General features: G+C 40.6%; 1 protein-coding gene across 1 annotated transcript in view; it reads left to right on the forward strand.

The window, feature by feature from the left end:
• Window positions 1-15,881, forward strand: part of LOC146856138 (uncharacterized) — a 187,035-nt gene that overhangs the window by 25,272 nt on the left and 145,882 nt on the right. Inside the window, exon 2 of the mRNA XM_085654177.1 lies at window positions 9,585-9,711. Within this exon, the coding sequence (XP_085510303.1) occupies window positions 9,585-9,711 (127 nt within the window). The remainder of the gene's footprint in view (window positions 1-9,584; window positions 9,712-15,881) is intronic.

Here is a 15,881-nt window from a genome sequence, read left to right on the forward strand (position 1 = left end):
TGGAACTGGGACCGACGGAACTCCTGTCGGCAGTCCCAAACCAGCAATCCTGTTCTTTACAATGGGAGCATGCATTCCGACCGCAATGCATTCTCTCATTGTAAAGAGCTGAGGTGCAGTTCAACGCTGCACCCCGTGGCAGGGGATTAACAGGGGGGCACAATGGGTGCCCCCTAGGCTGGCATCCAGATGCGTTGCTGCGGGCCCCCAAAGTCAGATCCCACAGCCTTTGTGTATCAGATAGGCCGGCACAGAAAAGCTGTAGGAATATGCAATCGTAATCCTTCGGGCGGAAAAAGACGCCCTTGGGATTACAAGCCCCTTTCCGAATGGCGAGCCCGTCATAGGCTATTCGGAAATCCTGTTTGGATTAATTTCCGACCGACTCCATCAAAATGGGTCGGTCAGAAATTAATCCAAACCGGAGATTACGATGCCATAGGAACGACTCCGACCAAGGGTCGGAGCCGTTTCCTATGGCATTGTAATCGCCACCTTAGACTGTTCTATGTTCCCATTTATGAATTTGAGGGGAAATGGAATCTAGCGATTAAAGGAAAATCTGCCTGTTGACTCTGTGGAGTCACAACTCAAACCCTTTTGCACATTGTATGTGTTGCCCCAAACCTTTGTATTTAAATTTTTTTTACCTGCAGATGATTTCTAACAAGGCAAAAAAAAGATCTACTCTAGAGGCTGTTGGATATTGCTTTAGAATCAAAGATAATAGTGCAATTGTAGGACTGATGCAATTTTTAGATGAAGTTTACTGAGTGTTAGTCTCTTGAGTTTAGCACATTTTTATCATAGATCTTACCTTACATGTGGCCAGTACTTTTTAATTATTATTTTTACTCAATATTTATGCCGATTGTGATATATTGATTTTATTGTAATCTTTGGATTACTACAATAAATTTCTTAACTAGAACTCTCATATTTGGGTTTGGCATACAGTTTCCATTCCAGTTCAATAAGTCACTGGTAAGGCCAAAGGGAACCGGAGCTGCACTCTAAGGCAGACTTCCCCATAGGTGTATAATGGAGTGTCACTGCAGACAAGACAGTAAACCACACTGACTTTCCCTACGAGTGTAGACTAATATTATGAGGCCTAGCCCAGGTCAATAGCCAATCCTGCAGAGTGCCCTCTGTGCCAGGCTATCTGTGCGCAGTTACCAGACTGCGCATGATAGGAGTCTCACACGTGCAGCCCCGACACGTGTGCATATATTTTTCATGTGTAACCAGCCAGGTGTCCCTTACTGCTACGTCACAGCGGCTTTGTCTTTAAAGGTAGACACTGGCGTAAAACACGCAGTGTCGGTTGAGCTCCAGGGACTATCGTGCGATGCCATAGACGAGAGGGAGATGCCAGAACACACTGGGGATCCAGCGCGGAGAGATTAGGAGGGTGCTCGGGATGATGGACGGTGACCCATGCCAGGGAGGGCTCCTGGAACGCACTTAAGTTGGTAGAACTGGGACAGACCACCCCTGCAAATAATACGTTACGGGAGTAGGGCTTACCATCGGAAGACTAGGGGTAGGAGGCACACTGACAAGGGTGGAGGGGGGGATGGGAGGGGAGGGGGGGCCCACAAGGGAAGAGTATTTATGTCATTGTATAATTGTGTAGTCGGACTCATATGATACTCTTTTGTGACCTGTTGGTACCCTCGGGGGCCCTGGGGAGTTGTGTTGTTGAGAAAACCATAAAAAATGTTTTTACAAAAAAAAAAAGTAAAACACGCAGTGTCCATTTACCTTGTATTTACCGTGGGTGAGTCTCCAGTGGTGGGGCTCACCCACAATAAAATGGTCACAAACCAGGAGTTAAAAAAAGCAAAAAGCAGGAGCGTTTGCACCAACTTGGAATGTAAACAAACGCTGCAGCTGTTGGTCGTCTGCAGAAGCCTAGGGTTTAGATATAAATTTTGCCTTTGAGTGCCAAGGCATGGGGTTTAATGCAGTGTGTGGAACGCAGCAGGTAAAACATAGCCAACCTGATAAACTCTGCTCTTTAGACAAACCCCTGCTAATATATATCCTTTGCTGTGCTTTTACAGAGGAGCTGGGGGGTGGAGCAACACAGTGAGTCATAGAGCAATTCAACTCATCTATTCAAAAGTATGGTAGAGAAGCTATGCTACAAAACTGACTAACCCAAGAAGGATAAAGAAAGCCATTGAAAAAGAAGCACACCTATGAGATTGTCAGGAAAGTCAGTAAGCGATAGGCAATGGTCCAAAGCCCAGTGTAAATATTGGTATTGTACATCAAAGGTCTCTGACAATAGACAGCTAAGAACTGTCTGTAGGAAAGAACTAATAAGTGAAAACGAACAAACAACATTGAAATGCAAAAGAAATGGAAGCAGAATTATGAGTAAGCTCTCGTGTGGATTTTAGTTTCAACAATCCTAAATGAGCGCAACGGGAAGGGATTTATAGCTTTTAATGCTAGCACCAACATTTAGACAATAAAACAAAGATATGAAAATGGCAAAATATACAAAATAATTAAGAATAATTCGAAAATGTGGCTTAATTAAAGCAAAAACAATAATTGCTGGGTATTCTGCAATACGAATGTGATTATTAGCTCTCTTGAAATTCGTTTTGAGAAACCAAATTAGATGTCAAGATGTTATAATTAATCAGCAGTCCAAGGTCTATGAGTTTGATAAAATACATAATTTGTCACAATTTTCAACAGCTCTGTGTTTCAATGTAGTTCAGTTTGCATTTAAAAAATATATATTTTCCCTATCTCTATTATACTATTTTCTTTGTGAACAGCTCTGAAGGTCTGCAAATCACATTTTTCTTCATAGATATCGTTATTTATATATTTCACAGCTATGTATTTACATATTTATTCTGCTGCCCAATATGGCAGTTCATCTATTTACGATAGCATGTTTATAGTTCATATATTCATTTTTTCGTTTAAATGATTGATGCATTGCGAAAACATAGTGGCTTTACTGGCACATGCATCAACGTAGGCTTTTGCGATTCCTTAATTGCGATTATTAAGGAATCGCAAAAGCCTATGCATGTAGGAATCGCTAAAAAAATAGCGATTCCTACACATTCCTTAATTGCGACTCGCAAATTGCGAGTCTCAATTAAGGAATGTGTTGTAATCATAAGATGTCCTGGACTTCTTGCGTAGATTAGTTATATTCTTTATTTAAGTTGTTATAAGTATAAATGATGAAAACCCCACCAGGAGCAGCTGTCCTGCTGCTCAGCCCATTCCCAACTGACATTCACAGACATCCAACATTCCATCCATCCAACATTCCACGCCATAGTCATTCTAGCTGAGCAGCAGGGAAACATAAGTTACAACATATCTCCCTTCTTTACGGGGAACAAGCGCATTGTAAAATAAATTAGATGAAACAATAAAATAATGACAATATGGCAAATAACATATAGTCAAGAAATAGAATACAATGCACTAATAATAAGAAAATAATGCAATACAATATAAACATCTCACCTCATACCCTGTCACACCATACCACGTCTCATCAAACTCACATGAAGAAATATCCAATCACAGCATACTATATCTCACCAAACTCACATAAAATAAACATCATACTACATGTCATCTCCCTATCACACCATACTACATCTCAACTCGCACACAGTGAATAATTAAAAACATTCTTTTACACCATACAACAGAATGCCGTCCCATTCATTCCTATGGGCCTCCAGGCCTATAGGAATGAATAGGAGATTGCATGAGCAATTTGCGAGTACCAGTAGTTACTCGCAAATTGCTCATGCAAATTCAAGGGTGCAAGGGTGTCTTAATGACACCCTATTGCACCCCTGAAATTGATCTGTGCACATATGTTGCACACACACATGCCCTAAGGGCATGTGTGTGTGCAACATGAAACTTTGAAAAATGCCCAAAAGTGCATTTTTCAAAGTTCTTGCAAATTACCATGAAGTTCAACTTCATGGTAATTTGCTCCCCCATTAGCGAAATCGCTAATTGTTTTACTTTAATGCATTGCATTTAAGGAATCTCAATTTGGGATTCCTTAAATGCAATCGCAATTTAAGTAATCGCAATTTAGAGATTCCTTAAATTGCGATTTTTGCATTTGGGATGATTCATCCCAAATGCAAAAATACCGGTTGCAAAGGGGCAGATACTGAGAATCTGCCCGTTTGTGACCGGTTTTTCCTTTGATGCATGTGCCTGATATGTAAGGGAATTCTCATGTTCCTCTTCCCACCTGCTATAATAAATCACATGGCTGATTTTTCCCAAAACTAATTGTTTGAATGATATATATTGATTGTTCATACCACCTCGGGTAGTGAGGGCAGGACTTCGATTCCAGGACAATCAGTGAACATAACACTTCTTCATAGAACTGCACCAAGGCTACTGTCTCAGAAGTTACAGAGTTATTATTTGCCCTTAACTCAGAGACAGGCCAAGGACTGGAAAATAAATTACGTTTAGGAAGGTACACAAGTGTGATGACTATGCCTAAATACTGAACCTTCAGAACCTGGAAATGTTTAATGCTAAGCTTAGGCATGTAGAGTTCCTTAAAATGTACCTCGCATGTCCCAGTACATGCCTAGCATGCATCCTCTCCAGGTAACATGCAAGCACTGTGTGGGCTATAACTTGTATGTCCTCCCTGCTCAAGCTGGTAAGTTGGTACATACCTGCCCCTTTCTAAGGGCCGAACGAGATCTACTGGGCTGTAGTCATGGTAAGGCCCTCATAACATAGCGAAAACAATTAGGCGAGTGTGGATGGCTTTCTTTCTAGTCATTGCAGGTGTCTTCTCAGATATTCCTAATTACATAGTAAAAGACTCAGAGCACATCAAGAGAAAACTCATTTTAGTCTTTACTGATAAAGGCTTTAATCTCTAAATGTCAGTGCACCACATGTACACGCTAGAAACGGAACGCGCTGTCTGTTTGCACAGATCATGATGGAGTGCGCGCTGTATTCTTGCTGAACTCTCTAGATTTCTGTTGGGGGTCTTCCTGAAGAGAATACCGTCCCCTCTGCTTGCACCTCCTGATGGCAATGTGCCGCAAACCATTCACTCATTACTGGCATCTCCAGGCTACACACCTCATTTTATACATTGCCCCTGGTCTGTTGGATTCTAATTTGAGCGACCTTGCTGAAGGCATACGTGGTCAAACACCACTAGAACCACTGAGTGCAATCCTTCATCAACTTGTCACTTCCCACCCACTTTGGCTCAATGACTTTTGTGGCACTCACCACATGTTGTTCTCTCGCCTATTTTCTTCCCTAACCCACCCCCCTTTCCTTTTCCCTCCTGTTACTCTCTTTTTAACGTCTGTATCCATGGGCTGAAGTCTAAGGTAATGACTGTAATGTGGGACAGTGAGGCAAATAAATTGTCCCGGCCAGCCCTAAGTCTCTATGAGTCTTTTTTTTTCTTTTTTTTAAATGTTTTATTGAGTTCTTGACAATCCATTCAAAACAATTAATACAATATATCAAAAATAAATACAGAGTACATAGACAGAAAAACCAGCCGGAGGCATACCACAACTAAGCAAATTAAGATTCTGTCAAAAGACATCCAATTTTCATTCAAAATAAGATTCCCAAATTTTGGTGAATTTACGCATTGCCCCAGTCCTTTGAGCAAACATGCATTCGCTTTTCCTAACTCTCTTAATTTTTTGATAGCATTCATCTACAGTTGGAACTGTATCTGACTTCCAGTACTTAAGAATCAACGATCTGGCCACTGCTACCAATATATACAGAAGTTTCGCTACAGAATCCACCATATTAAGCTCTGAATCAAATCCAAATAAAATTAAATTTTCATAACTGGTAATTGTGAAATGCAAATGAAGAGACAACATAGAAAACAATCCTTTCCAAAATGTCCTAATTTTGGGACAAAAAGCCATTATATGGGACCAATTAGCCAGGTCCGATTTGAGAACATCTAAAACAGGAAGACGACGTAGTGCTATACATTTTGGCCATCATAGCAGGAGTATAATATAAAAGCCACTTACTAAAAAAAAGCATTCGTCTCCAGTTGGCCCCTCTCAAAACCATGAAATTAAATTTATTTAGAGTTTTCCAACAGGTATCAGATAATCTAATATTTTCCTGTTTCGGCCATTTTTTCATTGCTTTAATGGTAACATCCTCCTCACTATTTTGCACTAAACTTCTTCTCCAGTTTCCGGGGTTTTTAAAAATAGGGGACCAAAAAAGATCATTTGTTAATTGTGAGGATTGGCTAATCTGCGCTACGTCGAGTTGGGCCAGAAACTTATACAGAACAGCATATGATCCCATAAGAAGAATATTTCCACAGGTTGAGATAGCAATCTCATTAGGAGTCAACCATATACCATCTTTCACGAAGTTCGATAAAGTTATAAACCCAGATCTAGCCCAATTGTATATAGTTTCTGGCCCCAGGTTAATCTCGAATCTAGAAGCAGCGTCTCTCAGTGGAGTTATTAGATGCAAAGGGGACAGAGAATACCTTTTCAGCATAAGATCGCATTTTTTAAGAAACCATCTAAGAACCTTATATCTGACTAGTTTAGGAGATTTAAATATCGATAATGGAGAGGGGATTTTAATCTCTTTACATATTAAGTCAAAAAAATAATTTATAAACAGTGTCTCTGTGGAAATTGAATGTTTAAATCTTGAAAGATACTGTGCGAAATATGCATAATAATAGTCTTTCAAATTTGGCAAACCGAGGCCACCATGTTCCTTATCTATATATAGAGTATTGATAGCAATACGAGGAGTCTTTTTTGCCCAAACGAAGGCTGAGAAAAGAGACTCGACTTTTGAGAAAAAAGAACCAGGGAGAACACAAGAAATAGTAGAAAACAGAAAATTAAATAAGGGAAGTACTGACATTTTAATTAATGCAACCCGACCCAAAATGGATAGAGGCAGAGTATTCCATCGTGAAAACATATCACGAACCTTTTGAATCAAGGGTTCAAAATTCAAAGAATATAAATCACGTACTAAGGGGGAAAATAAACACCCAGATACCTTTTAGGTCTATTATTAATACAGTTCTGAATATCGGGGTGTAGTTCAGAGGTGATCTCACCGCAGATTAAAATCTCAGTTTTCTTTTTGTTAATTCGATACCCCCCCAGAGCTTCGAATTCTGAAAAGACTGAAAAGACTTGAGTTTGAGAATGCTTCTCAGGCTTCAACAGTAACATTATATCATCTGCATATAATTTAATCTTATCCATGCAGGGAATAGGCGGGAGAATGTCCTTACTTTTTCTAATTGCAGCTGCTAAAGGCTCAATAAAAAAAGCGAAAAGGCCAGGGGACAGTGGACAACCTTGTCTCGTCCCTCTTTGCACGAAAATTGAGCCCACCATAAATGAATTAACAAGGATATGGGCTTTTGGCCCCTGATATAAATTTTTAATTAAGGTAATAATTTGAGGGGGAATGCCAAATCTATGTAAAATAAAAAAAAGTGTGTCCCAAACCACCAAATCAAAAGCCTTTTCTGCATCAAAAAGAAGAACTGGGCCGGGATTTTCCTTGTTTCAAAATAATCTAGTGCCTCAATAAGATAATGTGTATTGGTAATAAGTTGACGACCTGAAATAAAGCCATTTGATCTGTATGAATCAGGTGCGAAGAGGCGAAATTAAAACGAATCGAAAGTAATTTTGTAATAATTTTATAATCCGAATTCAATAATGTTATGGGCCTATAAGAATTTGGGTCTTTGGCATCCTTTCCTTTCTTCAAAAAACTGATCACTGTTCCATCATGGAAGGAGGCTGGAATTGAGCCACCATCCGACATAAAGTTAGCTAATAACAGAAGAAGCTCAGAGAGAGAGCTATAAAACGTGACAAAAAACTCGGCAGGGAATCCATCTGGGCCACAAGCCTTGCCGCATTGAAGATTTTTAATTACCAACTCTAATTCGTCCCTTGAAAATGAAGATGCCATTGCATCTTGATCCAAATGTGGGAGAGTAGGAAGGCGATATTTATTTAAAAACTCCGCTAATCTCAACTGATCCGTAATATGGTGTGAAGTATAGATGTTCTCGTAATGAGACAGCATAATGGCCGCGATTTCTCCCGTATCTGAAGTATCCATGCCACTAATTGGAGATTTAAGAGATCGAATTGAGTTAGTTGCAGCTCTTTCTTTAACCTGCCACGCCAGTAATTTACCCGTAAAATTACTATGTTCATAAATTTTTTGAGCTTGTCTACAAAAGATTTCCTCACTTCTTGCGAAGTAGTATGCATTCAACTCCCGTTTTGCGGCATTTAATTGATTCTGCAACTTGAGAGAAGGCTTGTGGTACATTTGATCTACTAACCCTTGTACTTTTTGCTGTAATTGATTTTTTAACTCTCTGTAGATAGCTGATTCCCTTGCATCCCTTCCTATAGCTGCCCCCCGAATAAATGCTTTCAATGAGTCCCAAACAACATGTATAGGGGCTGTCCCCATATTACGGTCAATATACTCCTTAATCTCGTTTTTAAGAGAAGTAACCCATATTTCATCTGCTAGGTAGGATTTATTAAAGACCCAACGTTTCTGGATATTCGTACTTTCCTCCAAAGCCAACTCCGCCACTAACATCGCATGGTCGGAAAAACCATTGTGTAACATCCGATGATGCCGAGTTTTAAATCTTGAAGATACTAGAAAAAAATCAATGCGAGAAAATGATTTATATCTTCCCGACCAGCAGGTATATTCCCTTTTGTAAGGATTTAGTGAGCGCCAAGGGTCGATAAGATCAAATATCCTAGCATTATTCATAATTGTCTGAAATGACTTAGGTTTCAACTGCTTTTTCCCACGGACGATAGAGTCTAAGCTCGGATTCATAAGGATATTGAAGTCCCCTCCAATCACAATATCCCCACCGACCGTAAGTAGGGACTGAAACATTTCATTATAAATTACCGGGTTATCATTCAGAGGGGCATAAAAACTTACAAAGGTAATGTACGATAATCTATTCTTAACTTTACATGTGTCTCAACACCACCGACCCTGCCTATCTGCATCAGTTTGAATCATCTCCGCTTCCAATCTCCTATTAAAGAAGAGTGCGACTCCTCTCTGTGACTCAGAGAAAAAGGAAAAACCCCGGTGATAGGCCCATCCTTTAAACATAGAAAAATTATCGGCTTTTGAGATAGGAATATGAGTTTCTTGCAAAAATATAACTGCAGGATTTTCCGTCATAATCCAGGTCTCAATTGCCCGCATTTTTTTTTTATTATTGAGGCCATTCACATTGAGTCAATGTAGGAAAATGGCCACTGTCTGGAGCAAGTGAGGCACACATGACCAGCCTCGTTTACTGCAGGGATAGCACTACCAGTCTTTCCTTCTTTTTTCATACACTTGTTGGAACCACCCAACTAGATGAGGTGATATCACTCGTGCAAGGCGTTTCCAGTGGCAATGGTAATTCCTGTGTCAGTCTTAAATTAGTTTTGTACCATTACTGAATTTGGTGTACATTTTCTTTTTTCCAGGCACAGACTTCTTTCCATGAAATTGCCGCCCGTTTCACCCAGGAGGAATGGAAGCTTTTGCGCCAGTGGCAGACCGACCTCTACAAGAATGTAATGACAGAGATCCAGCAAGCCGTTACTTCTCTGGGTAATGTTTTGCTCCAGTCATTTAAAGAGATTCTATAAAGCCCATTGTATGGTTCCTGCTCAAGGGCTCAGATTCACTTTTATTTAATGATTGATGAGTGCCAAAGAAGTGCAATTTGTAATAATGTTCAATCTTTCGGTCAACATTCATTTATTCCCTGGATAAAATAGGAAAGTGTACATGTGCATAGGCTGCAGATACACTGCAGTTGTTAGTCGATACATGGTATTGTTTATTCTAGGCGAAAAAACAAGCAGCAATATGATGCTCTTTGATGCAATGTTATTGCCTCAGTAGAGCAGTGAAAATTAGTCTTTCAAGCTATGAAAAAGCCCCCTTGCTGCACACCAACATAGAGCCTGCTCTACATTGAGCAAGTGTACCTAGCACAGCAAGGTCAACTAGTGCTTGGGCTCTCTACTGCGAAAACAAGAATGGTGTCTTTTAAGGCGTGCTCTGATGCTTGTAAACCAGGCTGGCCCTCAGACGCGAGGAAAGGGATTATATCTCTGCCTCTGAAATTACTTCTCAACACCCTTTTTAGGTCTCGCTGAGCCAGCGCATGCGCTGCTCTGCGAGAAATTTAGTGAGTGGCTTTTGAAAGTGCTACCAGAGGCTTTTGCTGGCCTCAAGCTTGCGTTCACACGCGCAGCCGCCATGTGGGTTTTTGTCAAGGCTCATTAAGCCTTGCGTGCCTCTCTCCGCCTTGCTTGCTTGCGCTTCAATTCCCTCCCCCTCCCCCACCACAGATCTCGTCACTCTGCTGGCCTCCACTCCCCCCCCCCTCTCTATACTGCAGCAGGCCGTAGCGTGCTTTTTAAAAAAAAAATCTTTTCGCGCGCGCACACAACTCCCAGTCTTGTTAATTCCTGTAAGTGCTGTAGATATATGGGCATGTACATCACACGTTTAGGCCGAGGACAGCTGTGTAAAAAAGCAGGACATACGTTTTTTTAAATCTGTCCCCCCGTTCCAAAACGTTGCTTTGAATTGCTTCCCTAAAGTTTAATTCTGCTCTCTGGAGATCCTGTTCCAAAATACGTTTTAAAGCTATTGTTTAAGTGGTAAGCGATTAATTTAGGTCATTGCCTCCCATGTTCCAAAAAGTGTGCTTCTCTGAACTATTTTACCATTTCCTATTATTCTTTCTGGTATTATTTTGCCTGTATGTGTCAGAAACATCTTGCGTCCCCCATTCCCTTTTTCAGCAGGCAGCGATACAGCCGTGTATTCACCTAAATGTGTGGCAATCCTGTAACCGCACATCTCACCCTTTCTGCTGCTCTTCGATTTGGTGGAATTACTGCTTTGCTGTATGATAATTACATCATTATTGACACCAGCAACAGGTTGTTGGTAACCAGAAGTCGCAGCAAACAGGACAAATCAGTAGCTGCAGGTTATTCCCCATGTTTTCTGCAGAGAGCTAAATACACCGGAAATCTTAGTTGGTATTGTGATTACTAGTGTTGTGCATATCTGCTTTGTTTAGCACCTTTCGTTGTGTTTTTACTGTTCTGCTGCTGTTCGGTTTCCATACTGCTGGGAATGTAATAGTTACTGAATTGTGAACCTGCTATGAGGAGGGTGATTGCCTTTCTCCTCGGGCTGGGAGTGGCATGGCTGGCACGAAAGTGAGTAGGCGAGGAGCCTGTAATGTGCAGCAAGTAATTGCCTCACAGCTTTAGTGGTGAGTGGGGGTTTGTGTCACAGACTCACAACTACGGTGTTCGTGCGCTATGCAGATATAGGTTTAACACAGCAAGATTATCCATTTCAATGTCAAGATACTTAGAACTGGAGGCTTCACCGATAATATTAACCTATTTCAAGCGCATTTTGCTCCGATGTCCTTGGTTTACCCACAAAAACTACACAATGGTTTGTTTTTTCACAAACAAAATCCCTTCAAATGTAGCTAGTCACGTGATGATGATATACAAGCACACGCCATGACTGCAGTTATTATATTTTACACACTTCTAAAAGGTTTTGTCGTTTTGTCCAACCAAACTGCAACCCTAAGAACAGCAGGACTGCTTCGAGGATACCCTCAGTGAAGATGAAAAGATCATCAAGTTATTTATGACTCCTATGTTGATGAGATGCTGCAGTGTTTTGTAAGACTAGCCTGCATACTTCAAACCTGTTTCCTTTCGGTTCAAAATATTTCTGCTTCTTCGAACTGCTAAATATATCTTATGTAATTAATACTTTGAAAAAAAGAATGGAGAATAGAACCAAAAACTGCTTTCACTAGCAGGCTTTTAAAACTGCAGAAACGATGTAATGTTCTTTTTTAACAACCAGAAATGCATAGGGCTACCTGTAGAAAGTCGTGTACCACCATTTGTATCTTTCAAGAGTAAGTTTTCAACCACAGGGTATTCATATTATTCTTACCACTTATGGAAAAAGAACACCAAACATGTCATCTTTGTCTAATTTATAGCGTTTTTAACAAAAAAAAATGTTTTAGTCCAAATTTTAAACAAATGGCACAAATCGGAGGTACCACACTGGTCAGAACTAGTTTAAAGTTTATTCAACTGTCCAGAAGGGAGGGTAGAGAGAGAGAAAAGAAGCATTGGTATAGCCAATAGGTCTCGCCTTTGGGACCTTATAAGCGTTTAGCCATGCAACATGTTGCACCAAGGATATTGTGCTGGATAACTAAACACTTATAAGGTCCCAAAGGCGTGACATATTGGCTATGCTAATGCTTGTTATTGAAGAACTGGGTGTCAAGTCCTTAGCGCTGCCTGTTGGGTTTACCGGCACCACGGGCCCACACTCGTACCGTCTCCTTTCATCCTGCATATTCATGTCAAATCCCGAAACATAGCTTTTTTTTTATATCTTAGCTAAATAAACGTAAGTCGGTTGAAAAAGTAGTAGTATAACATGATTGCTGATCTAATTGCAATTGATAATAGCTCATGTAACAATCCAAATTTATGAATGTGGTCTCCAATGTTCCTCAAATATTTTACCTCTGTGTGCGGCAGTGTAAAGTCTCTGTGCGCTGCAGCCAAGGCTATGTGCGCCGGGAACCAGACCACACGTGTGGGCGCAGCGCCAGATATCACTCCAAACTTTTGCTTTAAAAAGTGTAAAGACGGGTCATTTCCACACATGCAGCACCACATGAAGGGTCTTAAGGCAGGTTTTCAATTTAGATAGACACCCCATGACATTAATTGGTTACACAGGGGAGTACGATTCAGGTTTAGAAAAGCAGAAGACTTTACTAAAGATCCTCAACTCAGCACTGTTCATAGGGTGGGGAAATGTTGGGAGCCTATACAAGATCACATATATACAAATTCAAATTCATAATCTTTATTCGATTTTATAATTAAAATCATAAAAGACAGGTCATTTAAAAACAACATACAAAATTTCAGTGCGATAATCATTCATATTGTAGAACTTCCATCAGAAAACGTACAAGAAAAAGCAGATAAAAGGAGAGTTCAACAACTGTAAGAAAAGTAAGGCTGGGCTAACTTGATTAACATTCAGCAGTAATAAGATTGGGTGTATGAACTCATGTTGCAGGTTCCTGTATTTTGGACAAAGCATAACCACATGTAATGTATCATTAATCGATGTGTTATCACAATTGCAAAAAGGCAGATCTGAGTACTTTAAACAGCCATGATTAAAAGGGACCGATCAGGGAAATAGATTTAATCTAAAATAGGTCAGCAGTTGGCATTGGTGGCGAGACATATTCCAGGTCAAATTTGGCTCAATATTGCGTGTTGCATGCAGTGTATTTGTTAAAGCGACATCCTCAGCTCTGACGTCAACCTGTCCCTAAAAGCGTTTTCAACTCATTTTCCGTCAGCATAAGTTATGTTTGAGGTGTTAGCAAACATATCCGGCTGCCCTATGTCCAGCAAACTACGCGCCACATACTCCAGCCAAGGAATCTGTAAGGACTTTTCAAGTTGTAGACAATCTTGCAAAATCAGTCTACTGAAACTCAGTTCCTCCTTTGTCCAAATTGAGTTCCAAAGTTTTAATGGATTGAGGCAAAGTCGGTCAATTAAAAAATCCATACCTAATTCTTCATGGACAATTTCATAAGGTGTGCTTTGGCAAACTCCCGGGAGAATCCTTAAAAAACTTGTTTTCAGCGACTTGGAGTTGCGCAACCTGGCTGTCTCCCTAGTTTCCACTACCATAGCACACTAAGGGGATACATTTGGCCCTGTTAATCTCCAGATCCGATTGGATATGAGTACGCCCCAATCGACGCTAGAAATCCTTAATGCCAAATATCGCCCTGCTAAAAGAGAAAACATTCTGGTTTATAAGCGAATGCCAGTTAAACTTAGAATCCAGTTGACTCCCCAGGTACTTGAACTTATCCACCATTCCAATATGTTGGTCATCTATCACATGTTTCATGGTTTTTGTATTCGAAGAACCAAGCTTCATGAAGTTTGACTTTAAAAGATTTGTAGATAAGTCAAGGCTGTTCATATAACCAATAAAAAGAGTAAGAAATTTGTTCAGACTTTTAGCAGTACGAGCCATAAAACTGTGTCATCCGCATATAACATGGCAGGAATAGGACAGCCTCCTACTCTGGGAACGTCAACACCCGCAACTGTTAAGGCCTGCTCTATGTTGTTAATATAAAATATAAATAAAAAAGGAGCCAAAATACAGCCCTGCCTTTACCCCTCGCTGAAGTTCAAAGTGCTCAATGCAATCCCCATTGGGGCCAAATCTAACACTGGTGGAAAGACTATTATGCATATCACGCAAGAAATTAATTAAGGCAACATCAACACCCATCTGTTCCATCATGAACCAAAGCTTAGAGCGGTTAATTCTAGGTTAACTCTATCAAAGGCTGGACTAAGGTCCATGAAGTCCAGATGGATAGCTCCCTTCTTGGCCTTGGTGTATTTACAGGTTAAAAGATAGCGATTCAAGGTCTGCTCTACTGTTCACCGACCTGGGCGAAACCCGTACTGAAGGTCAGACAAGAAGCCTTGCTCCTCGGCCCACTCTGTGAGGTAATTTAATAAGATCCTACCTACCAATAATTTTCGCCTCTAAATCTATAAGGTTAATGGGTTTAAAGCAGGCTCGGTCAGATCAGTTGCCCTTTTAAAAACGGGGACTATTATAGACTGAGACCAGATACAGCAGAATGCAGTGTCAATGTCGGGGCCCACAAGTCTATGCAAACCTTGTATAGGTCCACCGGTACCCCATCGGTCCCTGGTGCCTTATTTAAAGGCAACTGGTGAATTGCGGCTCTAACCGCAGACAGATTAAAAATTAAGTTATGCTTTGTCCGGGAACCTTCAGTAGGCTCTGACTCCTTGTCTTCAAGGTTATAAATGGCCTTGAAATGATCCACCCAGGTCTGAGACGAGATGGTACAGGCCTGGTAGGAAAGGTGGTCTTCATGAAAAAGAGGCGAGTTGATAGCACCCCAGAAAACAGTGCTATTACTTTGCTGACTAGCCATTTGTAGTTTATCCCAAGTCTCTTCATTGATTTGAGCTTTACCTTCCTTACAGGCCTTTTTGAACCCCACCCTGGCCTTCTTACATTTTTCTTGACAACGGGTTTTAGCGTGCCAAAGATTCCAGACGTCTGTATGGGTTCTGGAGCATTGCCTATCAAACCATCTTTCCACACAGGTGACCGGTAAGGTGGCGGTTTTGAGGAGTGCAGACTTAATAAACCTACAGATATTAGTAAATGATGCTGAAATTCTCTGTGGCGACTCTACTTCTGACAAACAGGTGTGGAATCAGCATGACATGAGGTAATCAGATTTTGAGCAAAAGCCGATGGAACAATACTGGCCCACCTTGCCCTTCGGCCCTCATCAACCAATGTAATGGGCTCCTTATAAAGGGGTGTTAAACTCATCTCTTTATTATCCCAATAAAATGATGCAGTTAATGGGTTGTGATCGCTCACATTCTGTTTTAAGACCTCAAAATCTAAGAGTGTAGCTAGAAGGCAATCTGAAACAAAGATATAATTAAGACTCCCTGTTTTCTGGTTTTTCTGATTTTTACAGATAAGTACAGACAGAAAACCATTTATTTTCTTGTCTGTATTTATTTTTAAATATGGATTAAAATGGAAAGTGGGTGCCTTTTGAGTGATTCTGAAAACACTATGCCATG

The sequence above is a fragment of the Triturus cristatus genome, chromosome 4_1 (assembly GCF_964204655.1).
Source record: "Triturus cristatus chromosome 4_1, aTriCri1.1, whole genome shotgun sequence".
Lineage (NCBI taxonomy): Eukaryota > Metazoa > Chordata > Amphibia > Caudata > Salamandridae > Triturus > Triturus cristatus.